Raw genomic sequence first — 19361 nt, 5'->3', positions numbered from 1 at the left:
TTGGCCAAAGCATCAGTGGACATCTAGCAGAATTATTCCTGGCACACATTGAATCACTTCTACTCCACCCATCCCTCTCCCCCCGGCATCACTTTTTATGGCAGATACGTAGACGATATTCTATTCATTGGCAAACCCTCACACATCTCCACCTTACAAACATTCCTCAACGATTATAGCAACAGACTACAATTCACCATGGAAACAGAACAGAACAAAATCCCTCAAGTTCTTAAACCTGACATTAATCAAAAGCAATAACAATATATCTACAAAGATATTCCACAAACCCACACATATCGGAAACTACCTCCATTTCAATTCATACCTCCCATATTCCGTCAAAAAATCAGTCATCCTATCACAATTTATCAGTGATTACAAATTCTCAACCAACAGCAATTATCTTAACACGGAATTAAAGCATGTAACACAGGTTTTTAAAAATCGCAACTACCCCACGCATCTAATAAATTACGCGAACAACACGGCAAAATCTCGTCTTAACAATAATTCAACCAAAACAAACTTCTCGACACGTATGGTCATCAAATTGCCATACATCCAAAACACATACAAAGCCTACAAATACATTTTCAAAAACACGGACTATAAGCTAGTATTCACCGCGAACCAAAAATTAGCAACTCTCCTAATACCTAAAAAATCTCTTACACACAAAGAAATATTCGAACTCCACAACGTTGTCTACAAATTTCCTTGTCAAGAGGACTGTGCCGTCAACTACACCGGCTCTACGATTAGGTTCTTATGGACTAGATTACAAGAGCACTTCAGGGATTGCAATATTCCCATTCCGGAATTTCTGAACACAAAAAAACATCGCAACACCAAAAAGAAAAATAAAACACAGAGTACAGGGAAGACTGAGATTGCAGCTCACGCCCTTGAACTAAAACATATCCCCCAAATTGGCAACGCCGTAATCATAGACAAACAAGACAACGAAACTATTGCCATAAAATGCGATGAAAATTCTATCAACGTCCACCGCCCCTACCTAATTTCCGAATGTTGGACGATCCAGAACCTATAACTTAAACCACGCCTCCTGCCATGTAGAGATAACTAATACCCTTATTTGGAAGTTGCAACTTTGCCCTGACATAATCCTACACTCATTTCCGACAAAGTTCCGATGATGGTCACACGACCGAAACGGTTCCACACCCCGTTAACCCTGCCCCAGTTGCCACAATAGTTTTACCCTTCCTCCCCTTCCCCCCCACAAAAATGCGCCCTAATTCAAAATAATATATGTATACATTTAAATATATATTATTATTATTATTAACCCGGGTTATCCAAACTTATTTTCCCGCGTCTAAACACCCCCCGCTTGTAAACAACCTTCAGCGAGATGATGAAAGTGGAAGACATCGTAGAATCAAAAAAGGTACGTACCAAATTTTTCCACCTCTTTTATTCTACCTTAATTGCCTTCTTTTATTCTACCTTAATTGCCTATATATATATATATATATATATATATATATATATATATATATATATATCCTGTTGAGTATTGATAGCCAATGTATTTATATAAGGGACACTCCTAAACAAAAACAGCCTATAATAGCCGTGATTATAATAATTAACAATGAAGATTAAATAGAATTTTTTTTTTTAAAGTTTGAGAAAGAGTGATTATACATACAAATATCAGCATTTGCTTATAAGATTACTTGTAGATGAGTGAGGGAACTTAATCCCACCTACTTCGAAGCTTGGGTTAGCTTTTATGAAGAGAGTCGGATTTAGCCTTCACTATTTGTGTTGTTGCTACTGTTTATGTATGGGATGCTAGTGATTTGTGATGTGTATATTAGTGTTAATGGTTTCTTAGCTTTGTTGGTATATTTTACAGAGTTCGTTTTTTAATGTTCTGTAGTTATCTATGTGTTTGAATTTTCTTGGTAGGATGTTGAGTTGCGTGGGTATCTGATGTGATCTCACAAAAGAACCGTATGAGTTATTGAAGGGTGTAGGGATGTAGAGGGTTGTTGTAGGTCGTGTTATACGATATGTGTCTCTGTTGTTTCGATAGGTGATGTTGGATTAATTCCTTGTTAATGTCATGTAGTGCTTCAGGTTTTTAATGCTCAGAATTCTGTGTATCGCCATGTGCTTGTCAGATATTGGTTGTTGTCGGGTGTAAGGTCTCCAGATTACTGTTGACACGATTTTTCTGTGTAATGTTTCTAATTTTGTTAGGTGGCTGTTTGATCTATTTGCATAGACTGTTATTCCGTATCTGAGTAGGGATTCGCAGATACCGTGATATAGGAGTTTTTTTTTTTTATGTTGGGTGGAATAATGTCTTTAACTTGGAAGAGTTTTGCTGCGATGATCCGGAGTTTGGTGTGTAGGTATTCTATATGTTTTGTCCATTTAAGGTGGGAATCTATATAGAGACCGAGGTATTTTGCGTGTGTTACAGGTTTGATTTCGGAACATTGGCAGGTATTTTTGTTTTTAATGCAGCGGTATGTGCGACAATGTATCTGTAGTGATGCAGGGCGTATGATCCTTGGGTTGTGTATTATCAACATCTGCGTTTTGGTGCCGTTGATTAGAATTGCGTTTTGGTGGAAGTATGTTGTGATTTCGTTTAGATCTTGTTGTGCTTTGAAGAGAGCTGTGTTGTCTGTGTAGATTGCTAGTAGTGCTATGTCATCTGCGTATTGAAATATGACTTCTTATGGATATGTTATGAACATCGTTAATGTATATGTTGAATAGAGTGGGTTAATATGGCACCTTGAGGTACACCGTGTTTTACTTGTATACTCCGACTGTGACATGTACCTATTTTTGTTACTTGTGTTCTGTTTGAGAGGTAGTTCTTGAACCATGTATGCGGTGTTCCTCTTATACCTATTGAGTATAGTTTGGTGAGTAGTATGTCATGTTCAAGTGTGTCAAATGCTTTGGTTAGGTCCAGCAGTATAAGGACGGCGCACTTGTTTTTGTCGAGAGCTTTGTTTATTGTGTCGGCGATGTCTTCTAATAACGTAATGGTGATTTTTGTTTTCTGAAAGCCATATAGGTTTTGTGAGATGATGTTGTACTTCTGTAAATAGTTCTGTAGTCTGGTGTGTGTTATTGTTTCTAGAATTTTTGAGATGACTTGTAGTGCAGCTATTGGTCTGTAGTTCTGAGTATCGTTTCTTTTGCCGTGTTTGTATATTGGCGTAATTACTGCAGTTTATAATTGTTATGGAATAATGCCTGTGTCGAATAGTATGTTCACGAGTTTCAAAAGTATTGGATTTATTTTTTCAAAGTGTGTTATAAGGTCTGTGAGTCTTATTTTGTCTATTCCTGTAGTGGTCTTTGGTTTTAGCTGTAGGATTGCTTCTTTCAGTTCTTTTTGGGTGGAAAATACATCGTTTGTTGTTGACTTTGTGTTGGTAGTTTTTTGTTGATTGTTGGTAGTTTGTCTTTTTTGAGTTGTATGATGTTGTTTGTGAAAGCATGGTTGAATGAGTCTGCTAGTTCCTCTTGGTTTGTGTTCCTGACCGAAGCTTTTTGCAATAAAATCTTGTGGTGAAGTTTTCTTTTTTCGGGTTACTAATGCATTGAGTGTAGCCCATGTTTGCTTAATGTTGTCGTTATATTCCATGAATTTTTGGAAGTAGTAGCATCTTTTTGCCCTACGAATTTTTGTTGTTAGTTTATTTCTTGTGTTTTTGTATAAGGTTTGTAAATGTGTGTTACTGGGTGATTTTAAGTTTTTTCCATAGATTTTGTTTTACAGTAATAGTATTTAGTATGTCGTCATTTATCCATGGATTGTTGTCTGTTTGTCGCCGCGTTTGTGTAGGTTTTATTGCTTTTTTGTATATTTCTGTGAACTTTAGTTGAAAATTCTCGTATAATGTTACAGGATCGTTTGTTTTAAGTGGGAAATTCCAGTCTGTATTTTTTACTTGGTTATCGACAATACTCTTTAGTATGATCGAGTTTTGTCGACTTTTGTGGTGGTGGGGGGGAGGGGGGGGAGGAAACGTAATAGAACGAAATTGAGACAAAGTAGAGATCGGCAATTTTTACATTAATTACTGATGATGTACTGTATATTTATGGATGGGAGCCCGTATGTCGATATGATCAATGCATGATTGTGTTAGTGAGTTATTGAGTATTTCTTCTCAATATGTTTTTCTGTCAAGAAACGTATAATAGCTGATTTGGGTAATTTATATTCCTTGAGGTCATAGGTAATAATAATAATAATAATAAAGAATTGATTTCAATGTAAACAACTCAAAATCATAATGCTTTTTATATTTAATATAATTTAAATGTGTTTTATTTATATTTATAAATTAGCCGTTCGTGTCTTGAATTTAATTATTATCCTTAAGAAATAACCAAAATTCGCCTTTTCTCCCTTAGATACGTGTTCCCTTTTTATAGGGCGTCACATATGTGGTTATATACTTTTGGATGGATAGTGACTGCCGTTGTTGGCTATCTAGCAAGTCTTATAACAGGTGAAATCAAGCAACTTCCATTCTTAATGATTTATTTTTTGAACTCGAAACGTTTGTCTTCATTTTTAGTTATTCGAGTCATGATATCGATTTTGTGAAATGTGTTTAGTTTTGTTGGGATTAAACTAAGATTAAAATAGTAAAGTTAAAGGATAAATTTAAATAATTTCTTAAAAACATAATATATTTTCTTGTTTGTGTTTTTTTTTTTTTTTAAATATGAATTTGTGTTTAATTTTAGGACCCAATAAAGAGGTGGCACCCGAGCTGTTGAGCCCAGCAGTGAGGAAGTGGTTTACGTCAGACAAACAAGCAAAGTTTAGTCAAGATCAGGTTGGATTCCTTTCTCATTTCCCCTTTATGCATGTGCAAAGTATACTGTGCGTTTTATCACTTCGATTATTATAAAATATATGTTTTTTTTTACCAATTTACATGATCTTCTTAAATGTGAACATCTCTATTATACGCATATATTTTATATAAACAATAAATAAAATGTTTTCATTTTGTTTCAGGATTTGAAAGAAATGGAAGGACTGAAATTGACAAAAAAAATTACCTTCTAAAACCGTCAATAGCCTTCTCTCAATCATGGAGTCTACTGCCTCCTGCCTGTGATGTAATGAATACCGTAAAAGGATATGTTGATAATAAAATGGAATTGTTTTTAGTAAAACGAGTACGATCTTCCTTTGTATGACATTATACACATAAGCATGCCATGCATTCATTATAATTCAATTTCAGAAGCTACTCTGAATAAATAATTAAATATTAAAGATATCCTCAAACATAATGAAATTCTCCTTGGTAATACGTTGCTAATAATCTTTTCCAAGAACCAGCTAAAAATAAACAGAAATTTGCCTCCGAAAGATGATAATCTGAAGGATGAATGAGAAGTGCTGTCAACACCTGAGTGACTGCAAAAAGAAGTTCCTTGTTTATGTTGATCATAAACAAGGAACTACAGCTAAGGAAAGAGAAGTATTAGATAACACATAACGAAGTACAAATTGCAGGAACTCCATTTTCTGCCATTTCATGTGGACGGAAAGATAAGAAAGAAGGTGCAGTGGTAACAACACGATGTTGTTCATGATCCATCAAAATAATGCAGTGATTGTCCTGGACACGTTTTACTTGACATTTACTGTAATCTTGATTTCTGTAGAGGAGGCTGAAAGACGCTATCTACTAGAACATCTTTTCCTATTAAGTCCGCTTTCCTCTACTGAATATTAATTCTAAATGCGACAACATTACCAAAGGGAAAGCATGTTAACAGAACCTTCGTTGTCAGGAACTGTTAAAAGACATAATCCCTGTCCAAAAAGAAACCGAAGTTTTCAAAAATAGAAGAAACTATTGGCGCGACCTGTTGTATATTTTTGTTGTCGAAAGCGGCAACCCTCATTAGTGTTGTGTCAACTGTTTATTTATTTCATTAGAAGCCGAGTTATAGTGCCAAGAGTGACAGTGTTTTGACGGACGATCGTCGTCACGATATTCATGCCATACGTGACGAATTCTCGCCATCAATCGCTTCAAAACTTCGAGATAAAACTCACCATTGACCGTTTGACCAGGTGGAACGAATTCTTTGTGGATAATGCCCTTGGAATCGTAGAAACAAATCAGCATTTTCTTTACTTTTGACTGCTCCAAGCGACTTTTTTTTCGAATGCCCCTCTTCTGGTGGTCTCCACTCAGCACTCTGGCGCTTTGTTTCGGGCTCATACTCAAAACACCACGTTTCGTCACCAGTAGCGATCGTTTCAAGGATGTTTGAGTCCTTACAAGCGGTTTTAATGATGTCCTTGCAGTGTTCAATTCGATTCATTTTTGGTCGTCGATCAACTTGTGGAGAACAAATCACGAATTCAATTTACGAAGGCCCAAACTCTCGATCAAAATATTATGCACAGTTGATTTTGGAATCCACAATTCATCTTCCATCAATCTCACGGACGATTTCGGGTTTTGTTTGATGAAATCACGCACTTTTTGGATGTTAACTTCGCTCAGTCCAGTTTTTGGAAAGTCCGGATTTTCGTCGTTCTCAAGCGTCTCACGACCACCTTGAAATCACCTAAACCACTCGTAAACTTGAGTATGGGATAAGCATTCATCACCGTATGTTTTGTGAAATATTTGATGCGTTTCGGTAAAACGTTTACGAAGTTTAACACAAAAGTCAATCGCAGCTCTCTCTTTTTTTTTGAAACTCATTTTTCGACCGTTCGTCAAAACACACTATCACTCTTGGCACTATAACTCAGCTTCTAATGAAACAAATATCATAAACAGCTGATACAACACTAATGAAGGTTGCCGATTTCAACAACTAAAAGATACAACAGGTGGCTTCCATTTTGTTTCTTCTTTTTTCGAAAAGTTCGGTTTCGTTTTGGACAGAGGGTGTAGTAACATTACCTTATTGGCTCGGATATTGGTCCTAGGACATTGAATATTTTTGTGAAATGATGAAATTAGATACTTTTGACAGAATCCAAAGCCAGCATCTGATGGAACTTAAAAAACTATAAGGTACGAGTATGATACCTGTGGAGTGGTTTTTCGAAATCTTATCAGTACCGAGGATATTTTATTTAAGTGTCTATTTTATTTTCTTTAATCTCATATATGTGTATTATAACGTAATCTTTGTATGGTAATAGTTTAAGATAAGTGAACGAAAAATAAAAATAAAAATAAAAACTTTTAGAGATATATATGGATAAATTCAAAGGATAAATTTAAACAGTATACTACATGTGGTTTCGATATTGTGTAAGAGATTAGTATAAAATCTCAGAGTAACCGTAGCTTAGTTGATATTGACGATATCCTTTAGCTGGAAAGATCTGGGTTCGAGTTATGAGACCGGATAACTCACTGAAAGTCACGTGTCCGGTCTTATACGGAGGTAGATGGTTTCCCTTCAGAAAACTTGAGCTTTCATTCCCGCAAAAACAGGCAAATCGGACAGAAGAGCACATGTAATAATACACTATACAGATAGGTTTTGACTAAAATAGCTCTTTGAGCCTAACACGCAAATGAAAATCGAAAAGGGGTAATTAGCTATAACTTTATGTGCAAGCTCTGTTGTTTGATGCCGATAATATTTTTGATTGTTATTAAGGTTTGGATTTTATATTTGACTATTGTTGCTGTGCATCCCATTCTCGCAGTTTCCTGTTCTGTTGATATTTTTACATTCATGCTATTCCAAAGTAAGAAAAAGAGAGAAATTTTAGCACTAAATTATTGTTTTATTATACTTCGAGCTTTAAACAAAACGTAGAAATTCATTAACAGTTGAATTATTTACCTTGAAAATTTTCAAGTAATATGCATTCACTAGTGGTATTCTGTCACTATTTCACTATTTTAAAGATATTTCCTTTTTTTTTCTTTTTTTTTTGCTTCTCTTTCTTTAGCTTTTGTATATGAATACTATTCTGTAGTTAACTGCAAGTCTAGTCATCGATTTGTTGATCCCATTGCACAGCATTCGCCATCCTTATTCGACCAATCGTCGCTCACGAAGCGTGCATTTTCAAAATTAGCAGAAATTATGTAATTCGTTCGCCAAACTGTTCACGTGCAGAAAACAAGGATTTCTGCATGTGAACTTATTCGAATATACAATACACAATATCGAATATACTCTTACAAAATTTCTTGAATAAATAAATCATAAACATTATGTAAAGTAGTCTAAATATTTCTCATTCGCTTGGGAGTCATTTAACATCTGAACAACTGTAAAATTCCGAACATTTTGTATAATACTCCTGAGCTTCCCTATAAATATTGTCGATTCTGTGCAGAATACACTGATTCAGGATTCCGATCTCATATTATTCGGTTATCTGAATAGGTTTCCCGTAGATATTGCTGTCGCTTCTGGTTATCATTAATAATTTCTCAAGTTTCCTGTGTAACACTCAAACAAATCAGTTACTGTCCGTTAATAATGCAACTATTAAATCAAATATAACTTTGTCATTCACTTCATTATATGGATACTCTTTGAGACAATGTATCTTCGTGTGTGTATTGTAAATATATAGCGTACAAAATCTGCAGGGCAGTGAAATCTCATATCGATTGCCGTAGCCTGCCATTTAGGATTTTTCCTCACTGTCACTGTACTTCAGCTACTTATAGCAAAAAATTCTATAGGCTAATTTTTTTTACTTGTTTGGAATTACCATTATAATTTTGTGTTGATCCTAAACTGTCTTTCTGGTACTTCGGAGCTCTACACATATACACTATGTTGTAAAACGTCAATAGACATTTTTGTATGGAATATTATATTAGAAGACAACTATGTTCTATAGCAAAATATGATGCACTCCAGTTAGTCACGCTGTGCTTGCTTTATACAAACAATAGCTGAACTCAATAAACGATCGATATTTGGGACGAAAACATCCCCAAGAAACAATCGACAAACACTCTAAAATTTGACAGGAAAACGAATGAAGAAAGAAAAATTGATTCTTTCACTAGAAGTTCAGTGTTTTGTGAAGATTTTCCCCCAAAATACTGCGCACTAAATCCCCATCTTTGAGTTGAGTGAAAAGGAATCTGTTGGAACACCCGCTCCAAGCGATCCTCGGGTTCAACTTGCAACATTCGCTGTGATTCCAAACTCAACAAATCAGATAGACTGTGGTTATGAGGGATAGTAGGAAAACTTCTATTTTTTTTCTTCCAGAGACTACCAGCGTGGTACCTTGAGGTCAATGGCGTGAGAATGCTTTATCTTCGGGTGCCAAGGGAGCCTACGAATTAAAATCCCTCGGTATCCGTAAATTTCAACTCCGAATGCTATACAGATATTGTGCGCTAATGCCTTATCGATATTATACTATGCTTTTATGGCTATTCTAAAACCAATGCGGTTTATCAAGCTATACTGCAAGAAATGATGTAGTCACGAGGTTTGAGGAAACAGCATGATAAAGGTTAGTTAGTACAGTCACGATCGATATTAACTTAAGAACGTCTTTGAGGAAGCTTAAAACGTCGATTATGGGAAAGTATTGATGTAATTTGGTTGAGAAACGAGACAAAATACCAATGTTTATTTATCCAAATTTAGGCAAAAGTCTATCTTAGAGGATGACATCGGTCCAACGATGCAGTGAGATTCGCAAATAAATAAATAAGAATATTCGCGTAAGATGTAATTTTTACTTCATTAATGCATGTTTGTTATCCATATCTCCAAACTTATCAATTGTAAACTACTTTAATAATTTGCATTAAAAATATGCAGTAACATATTTTTACTGTTAGGGTAAATTTACACGTGCAATCGCCTTCAGCAACGGTTTATAGAATTTCGAGGAATTTATGTAACTTTAAGGGCAGAATTAGATAGAAGTAATGGCTGAATGATAGATTAGTAAATGTACAATGATTGTTTTGTAACGTTTTTGTAAAAAAAAAAAAAAAAATTCTTAGCACATCCAGTTTTAATGTGGATGTGCTAAGAATTTTTTAAAATATTTTTATTAATTTTACATCGTTTAAATATTTTTTTAGATTTGGTTTTATTTTTTACTTATTTAGTTATATTTAATTTAACTTGATATTTAATTTGGCAGTGTCGAACATGTTGGCATTGTTATGTATGTTGTGAATAAATACGTGTAGAAAAAATAAAATAAAACAATAAATAAAAATAAAACAAAATAATGGTGAGAAATCAACGAAAGGAAAAATATGAATAAATATTCCATTTTGATGTGGACAATGAATTTCGAGCCTGAGCCATTTGGCTGGAAAATCCCTTTTATGACACGAGTTACCTTTATTGTTTAGATAGCTTTCGTAATTTTCTAATGTGTTTCAGGAAAAATGCCATAATTCTAAATAATTGGATCAGTAACAGCCCATAGTTACGACAAAATAAAGTGATTTGTTGGTTAATCGTACAATTTAAAATTTACTATCCGTGGTCGAAATGTATAAATTAGTGGTTGTAATTCAATTTGCATCCTTATAATTTTATATAATGACCACCGCAGTATTAACTATTTATAATTCTTTTTAACTTTTTATAATTCTCTTCTGCTTTTCATGAATATCCTATGAGAAAATAGCACGTACAGGAAACAACTAAGCGCGCAGTAGAAAACAAACTCGGTACAACTCTGATGGTTTCATTTCATCGGACTGCTAGGAACCTTTCTGCTTCATTAATATGCATTGCAATTTCCTTGAGCAGTTGAATTAAATTGCATCGTCTCTGTTTATTTTAAAAGCGCCAAGAAAAATCAATGCACTTTTTTTTTCTTTTTTTTTTTTCCCGATGGTGATGGAGTCTCGATGTGAGACTTCTTACCTGAGATTTCTTATCTGAGACTACTTACCTAGAAAATAATACTTTTACTTGTAGCTTTTTTTTTATCCAATCGATGTCATTATTTGACTTCACTGCCTCGTAGTAGAAAGTTTATTTATTTTTCTGCTGTATTTAACTCTGATATTCGAAATAACTCGTTTATGATTAGACAGCAATTGTTTGAGAACCAAACTTTTATCCACGAGGTTTTTATTATTGAAGCATTTCACTAAAAGCAATCTCGATATAATTTTGGCCATTTTGACATCGAATTAATTATATTAAAAGCCCCTTTTGCTTCAATAAATTAAGTTTTGTTTATAATAATTATATAAAAGTCAAGTATATATTAAATTTAAGGATTTAAATTTAAAAAATAAATTGTTTGCATTTTTATGTGTGGTATTATTTAGTATAAAAACACCTTTTCTAGAGAAGATAATTCCATTATGTATAATATTCTTACCCAAGACAAAACAAAAGAACATCAACAACATCCCATAGCTGTTATTACAACCTGATCTGACGAAAATAACGCGCACAAAATTTGATTATTCTTCGCAGAGTCCAGATGTCAACCCAATAAAACACTGGACGAAGTAAAAAGTGGATTGTTTGTTCAAAGAACTTCCAGCAACATCACAGCTAACTCATATAAACTGGTAAACGTCATGTCTAGAAGGAATATGATCAAGGTCTACAGAAGGGTCCACAAACTAGTGTGTGTGTGTGTGTGTGTGTGTGTGTGTGTGTGTGTGTCCAACAGATTTCCTTAAAATTTATTCATTTGATGAATATTTCAATAAAATTAAGCACGAGGATTATTTACTGATACACATGCATAAGATATTAGCCAGTAGATCACCTGATGAATTAAATACTGTATTATATCCATTCATCTTTATCTCCATTTTTTGAAAAGAAAATACATCCATCCAAAGTTAATTGGTGGTATGATGGCGGACTTCCATTATATTTCCACCTTCCCTCAAAAATAAATCGGTAATTTCGGAAAGAAATGCGAATGTGTAGCAATAAGGCAAAGAATCTTAGGGGTGCTTAGCACCGTTGGAAACCGTTTCCTGTAGGGTCACGAGAACCCATCTTACATTTGTAATGCGGTCAAAACGTAATTCTCCACTTCACTATAGTGAGGTGGAGAATTTACATATAGTGAAGTGGATATTTTTTCTGTAGGTATAATATCAATTCATCTTACTAAGTATTATGAAGGAGAATTTATAAATGAACTTTTACTGCATTAGTCCTTAGCATTAACTACTTTATTAATGGTAATAATAATAGTTTGATTTATTATTGCCTGTTTGAGTTAGTTTACTCTATTCAGAAAGTTCAAAACAAAGAAATGTATGATTTGAAAATTAAAACGTTCCCTTTATTGGCATTCACTATATAAAAGTAAAAGAATTTGTCTAACTTATCAATGCTGATAGAATATATAAAATATGAGTGAAACATATGACAAATAATAATATTATTGTTATATGTAGGCAGCTCCAGAGAATTAGAGACTTACTGGGGGAGGTGCCTAGAAAGTGTGTGTGCTTTACAGTCTTCTTGAACACATACTTACTTGGCTTCCCGAAATGACACTGCGTTCTGTTGTAGTTGACCACAAGCTGCAAGGCTTCCCCACCTCCTGTATCTATACTGTAAGAACCTCAAAAAAGACACGTTCCTTCAGTGTTTCTTCATATACAAAGTTCCACAATCCAGACATATTTTAAATAAGCGGTGCCGAATCTTTTCCATCCTCTCCTCATCATCATGTAACCCATGTGATCATTTCTGAGCACAGGGGATTCCCTCCCTTATCATCCATCCTGACTTTGCATCATCCGCATATGATTCATTGTTACCTCTACCACCTCTATTTTTAAATCTGATACATCTGTTTTCGGAGAATTAAATTGATCTTATCAAATTGATTACTTAATAACTGGGCTACCTTCGAGTGTATTTGACACTCTTCTGCCACATGAAAATTACTAACGTTACTTATTTGCTCACCACCAACCGAAAGAATTTTCTCAGATTTCGTTTAAGCTGTTCAGTTAACATCTTTTCATAGTTTGATTTCACCTTCAACCAAAAATAAAACTCCGTAACCCCTTTCACCAACTGGAAGCAAAACAGTTTCGCCTGTTATTACCAGATCTAATATTCTTAAACAAAGACCTTCTTCCATCACGTGCTACCTAAGGATGTAGTCCCCGAGTAATTCCATAAATTCTCTTTCCCTTCCTCTTGTATGATTTCTCCTTTGGTCCATATTCCCATAGTTAAAATCACCTGTTGTGATACTCCGTGTATTCATAGTTTGCATTTGCCTGTGTAGTTCCGAGTTGTCCTTAGTTGACCCTGGTCTATAGTAGTACCCACCCAACTATGCATTTTGTCCACCAAACTTCTGCTTCATACCAGACAGCCACAAGACAAGCCTTGCGTTTGGCTACTCCAACTATCACAGTCTTTCTCAATCTCTACTAGATTTAGTTAGCTGTAATCCATCAATAATCATTAGCAATGTTCCTCATACCTTCTTATTTTGTCTGTCTTCTCTGAATACAGTCTCCATCATACTCTATTCTGTAAGGATAGACTCTTCTTTTAACAGGATTAAAATGGCAATAATATTCGGTTCATTTTCATTTACTACTGCTACGAATTCTTCTCGTTCATTCCAGGCTTCTGATATCCAACTAATACTCTGATTAGAATTCAAAAAACTCATATCCCGTCTTAAAAGTCACACTCCAAATTTGTAGCTACGCGTTTTTTCTTAGTATGACAATTTCGATAGCTGTTAAAATACCATTTTACTAGCTCCCATCTAACACCGGCACCCTTAGCCCAACCAAACACAAACCATTAACTCAACTACTTCCTTCGAGACATCGCTGCATCCCCATCACTCATACTGCTGGTTGGAACGAATCACACCACCCACCATACCTATTCTCAAAGCATATACTCGGAAACCTAGCATCTAATTCTCGTTTTTCTGCATGGACAAAATCCCTCCTCCACCCAGCAGAAATCTGCCCAGCTTCTTGCTACCATTCTCGCTCCGATGTTAAACCATCCTCAGAACACAGCGGTTTCCTTACCGTTAAATGTATCCTATAGATCCATACACATGATCTCGCATTCTACATTTGCTTACTATTTTGCCACTCATAGGCTTTCGTCTCGGGTCCTTGCTATCATACCCGAGCAATATGCTAACAACTACACCCTTATCTATTTGAAACTTCACAATTTCTAACAACACTACCATATTCTGTGCTACATCATTTACAAGACCATGCATATTATTCGTTCCAACCAGCAGTATCAATTGATCTGTACCTCCTCCTCTCCCCGTATCCTCAGTTACTCATAAAGAGGGATTCTTCATCCTTGACAGTTGAATTCCCCAAACAACACTTTCTCTCTCTCTCTCTCTCTCTCTCTCTCTCTCTCTCTCTCTCTCTCTCTCTCTCTCTCTCTCTCTCTCCAGTCCTTTTGCTACAATCAATCATTCCAATTTCCCATTTATTATTGGCATCTTTCATTTTCAGCTGTCAGTCTTTCTTCTAATTGCTGTAACGTATCCTGCACTGACATTAATTCACTTCTCAGGCTCCTTTCCGACAGTTCTGCCTCTACTTTATAAACACTTGATTAATTCCAAAAGCCATTCTAGGCAAAGGCCTCGAATGGCTTTTGGAATTAATTTTTTATTATCTCCAACCTTCCCCAGTTGATTAGAATCTCAACCTGAAGGTGAGGGAAAATGATAATATCAATCCACAAAGTGTCGTCTTGAAGTGCAAATAGTCAGGAGAAATATCTTCGATTAGAAATATCCTGATCTGATAAAAATAATGAATCATATCAAATATTCTCAATGGAGCTTCAAATGATGATTCCGGTTGGTTGGTTGGTTTTGGTGATCTTAGCAAATCCCACACAAATGTTGTGAAAAAAACCTACATGCATTATGAACTGAATAACGTAACTTCTTCTGAGCGACATGTGAACCTTGTAGTTAAAGTTCCTGGTCACGTAATTCATGATAAATTAGCGCAGTGATAGCACCCACTCCAGATGTATCTGAATACGTCGTAAAGGAACCAATACGTATGTCATGTTTAGGATCAGCAAAAGTGAAACAGGACATCTTTTAAAGAAGACAGGATGCAAGGTTTGATGTCTTGTATTATAATTTGAGTACTACAGCTGGATGTGACTTACGTGGTTGAAGAAAGAGGAATTAATACTTGACTCTCCAGATGACCTTAGCCCGCCCACGGTACTGGATGGGCTAAGGAATCTGTGAACACTTAGATGCCTGCTTTCACACGCTAAAATAATATCTATAATATCAATTACTAAAAAGTAATTGATAAGAACTAATTAAAATATTGATTTGGTGATTGTTTCGTTTCATACAGATGTGCCAATTTCCTATCTTTTATAAATTAATTACAGTTGTTCACTAAGTTAAAGAAAGTACTGATCAATTGTAAAATTCGAATTTATTTCTATATATGTTAAGACAACAAATAGTCTTCGAACTCTAATACTATATTTTCAATGACCATAATAATTTTATTATCACGCTCATATGAATTAGGCTTAGGAAGATACAATGAAAATTTCCTAAACCTATGAAATAAACATACCAGATTGATGAGTTTATTCACCAAAATTCCTAAGACGTTTGTAATCACTAATATTCAGATTTAGCATACCGTAATTTATTAATATAAATTACAACATATGAACCGAAAAATACACGATATTAACTAAAGCATCGCCTATCGTAGAAAACATTAAACAGTATAAAACATAGCAGAATATGGAGAACAGAAGATTAAAAAAAATACGCTAGAAATAAAAAAGTAGCAATTATAAAAAATTTTGACAGTTGAAAATAATAACTGTAGTAGAAGAGACGAAAAAATAATAAAAGTTGAAATACATTGCTTTCAAAAAATGCTGCAATATATACGAATATCTTAAAACAACCGATAGATGGCGCCTCTTGAAAAACGGCAAGTTGATCTAACAGATGGGTGAAACTATTTCCATATTAAAATTCTATTATTACATTATTGCTGAAGAAGAATTTTGCTAGTTCTTAAAACTTTTCAGTTTAATAAATGAATCAGTTTATGATATCTTCTTTCTTTCTCTTTTATTCCTATGTAGTGGTTATTGTTGGAACCATTAAATAAATTTCCCAAAAAAAGATTCGTGCAGTCGTTTTCTGATACGTGTGTTCTCTCCGACCATCGAAACATCTTTGTGATAGAAGACAGCAGCAGACACTTCAATAACAGTAATATCGATCTTGTCTCATCTCGTTTAGCGTATGAATGACACACGTTGCCTTTTTTTGTTAGGCAGGTTTCAAAACTTTACTACGATTGTGACTGCTTTTTTTTATATTTCCTACTTTCCCTCACTAGGTACAATTCGTTCCTGATTTTTCTAAGATGTATATATTTGATGTAGGAGGTCCAGAAGTGAGCAACCTTTGCTATGCGGAACAAAAATGACAAATGCAGTTTTTGAAACCCATCTGATGAATGGTTAGAGAAAACAGCTGCCCTGGTAGAGTTTGTTCCATCAATCAAAAGTTTCCAACTTTCAAAGTTTGCAATTGCAAACATATTTCTCTCCATTCCAAATATAGAATATTTTATATAATATATAATATAGTATAGTATAGCATTCGTTTCATTGACATATTAGTTAACTTATTATTAAGTCACATATCGCATGATAACTTAGTACCTTACTTCCTATAATCTCTACAACTTTTCTTATATAGATATATATGTATAACAAAAAATGGTGTATTTGATTTTCAGCATTAAGTTTGAAAAATAATCAAAAAATATTAAATTAATTTATTTTGAATGCTATAAATAATTGAGTTCATAATTTTTTATACTCTGTTATAAAAATAAATAAACTATTAATAAAATTAAATAACACTCAATCTTTAAATTACTTAAGCTCAGTCAATTTATAAATATTCATTTTATTAAGGTATTATAAAAAGGTATACACCAATTTATGGCTTAAATTCATTATGATTATTAATTATTTATATAATCAGTTTCACATCTGGGATGTAAATTGTAAAGCTAGTTGTTCTTAAAAAATATTATTTAGTTTCGAAAGATTGCTTTCTGGGATTGTAATAAATAATAATATGTTTAATTATAATAATAATAGTATACTATGTATATCAAAGTTTATTATTAAATTACAGCGTATTTACATGCAATTAAAACGTTATTATTACCCCTTTTTTGAGATAAAATACGAGATAATATTATATTTTATGTTTTTGTCTTTTTTTTTGTCATCGCTGCACTGAAACTTTTGTTTTTTATTTTATTTTATTATTTTTTTTTATTCTGGTGGCGTTTCGATTTATCTGTTCATATGTATGTGTATAGATACACATATATAAAATTATATATAACTGCATTTTTTACCTGATTAGTGTATAGAAGCATGTGCCCAGAGACACACCCACTGCTCATTCGCTTTAAACTTAACCTTTTTTGAAGAGGAGTAAGGGTATTGGACAGAGCGTCGTGTTTGCCGCCTTGTATTGGTGTGTGAGATAATAATAATAATATGAAATTTGGAATGTCTTCTTCTTAAAGGAGTAATTTTCTTAAAATTAAACCAAACAAATATTCGATAAGCAGCTGTAGTTTACAAGATTCGTACGTCTACATTTGCTAATTTTACTCGTAGAAAAGATTAAAGAAATTATCAATATTTTAGGATAATACGAATACGAAGGAGATGTTTCTGTAGTAAATGATGTATTCATTGCGATAGCGCCCCCCCCCAAAAAAAGATGTATTTCTCAAATGAAAAAATAATAATAAAAAAAATAGAAACATCGTAGAAAACTCTTCAAGGTTTCGGAACCATTTCCTGACCTCTGCTTTGACCTTTGTTTTCAAAATGGATAACCTTGAAATTTGTGTACAGTTTAGGAAATAACCAGAAGTTTATTGGAACCAAGCTCGAGCTATATGGAGAATGTTCCAGAGGCTCTCCTATGGAGCATTCTCCATAGAAACTGAAAAGAAAATCAAAGAAATCGAATTATTTTTTCCTTATTTCAGTAACAGTGATACTTGTTAACTCTTTAATATTCTGACATTTAGAAACATTACTCAGCATCGCGCTACGATCAGTAATCCAATGCATAGTTCTAAATGTTGGTTCTAAATTTCTCAATCCTTATGGTAACTTAATCATCCCCCCCCCCCCCCCTCCTTTCCGCATACGTTAGCAGTCGTAGCCTTTATAATAGGTTCCTGACACGCGATGGGTGTCGTGCAGTGAATCACTTTCGTATATTGAAATAGTATAATAGTAATCATGTCCGCTACTTCCAGATCTTTAAATTTTACCCAAAACTGAGATGACTAGGCAACCTTTTTTGTAAAGATTGCATTATACCTAATTTAAATATAATTTCTACAGTCGGATCAACAGATTTCATATATGCGTACACAGGAAACGATAAACAAAGTAAGATGTTCGAATATTTGGTGAAATCATTTAAAAGGACTTGTTTCAGTTCCAAAGGCAATTGTAGTTAAGCTAATAATATTAATAAGCGCAATTATAACAATATTCTATTTATATTTATTAGAAATAATAATGTAACTTATATTTTATTTAATAATTACTTAAAAAATTTAAAAATATTAAAATAGTTCTAAAATTATTAAAAAAACATTCTACACACCTTTAGTTATTTAATAGAATAATAATAGAATTGCTTTATAAATTTTTTGTATATCACTTGAATTCTGATCCAACGTTTTGCTGGCATAATGGCGGTTGCTAAGTGTTTATATATGTGATCAGTGATTTAAATAGTCGTTATGATTTTATGAAGAAAAATTTATTTTGTAAAATATTTGCTACTGATGCTGGTAGATCGATTTGATCTACGGGATATATGTGATCAGTGATTTAAATAGTCGTTATGATTTTCTGAAGAAAAATTTATTTTGTAAAATATTTGCTACTGATGCTGGTAGATCGATTTGATCTACGGGATATTTACATTGGGCTCTAGGTCCCACTTCTCAAACTTTATTCTAATAGAGTTGTTGCCTTCTATCAATCATGACAAAATCTCTCAATGAAGGCATATTTGAAGAAGTTTACAGAGAATTCCTAAGATTTGGAAAACTTTTGAGCGACAACTGGCCAGGGAAAGTAAAGCTGTTAGATACATTCCCCCCTACAGCAGTCACAGAAGATAGGATGGATGATTCTAATGAAGGAAGTATGTTGACTGAACCAGAATCAAGTCACTCCACGAATACAGAGAATGCTGCATCTCAGGATAATACTCCGCAGTTTTTGGAAACCAACACAGAATTTCAAACAGTCAAAAAGAA

At 33.9% G+C, this 19361-nt stretch overlaps 1 protein-coding gene across 1 annotated transcript in view; it reads left to right on the top strand.

Annotated features, from left to right (window-relative positions):
- Window positions 1–5202, top strand: part of LOC150105597 (putative sodium-dependent multivitamin transporter) — a 30996-nt gene extending 25794 nt beyond the window's left edge. Inside the window, exons 11-13 of the mRNA XM_090394937.1 lie at window positions 4426–4523; window positions 4765–4856; window positions 5042–5202. Coding sequence (XP_090251063.1) covers window positions 4426–4523; window positions 4765–4856; window positions 5042–5092 — 241 coding nt within the window. The 3' untranslated portion in view covers window positions 5093–5202. The remainder of the gene's footprint in view (window positions 1–4425; window positions 4524–4764; window positions 4857–5041) is intronic.
- The last annotated feature ends 14159 nt before the right edge of the window (window positions 5203–19361 follow it).

This window comes from Typopeltis vanoorti, chromosome 6 (genome assembly GCF_054136105.1).
Source record: "Typopeltis vanoorti isolate ZY-2024b chromosome 6, IOZ_Tvanoo_1.0, whole genome shotgun sequence".
Lineage (NCBI taxonomy): Eukaryota > Metazoa > Arthropoda > Arachnida > Uropygi > Thelyphonidae > Typopeltis > Typopeltis vanoorti.
The sequence above is the reverse complement of the archived record's forward strand: the minus strand, read 5'-3'. Positions and strand labels throughout refer to the sequence as shown.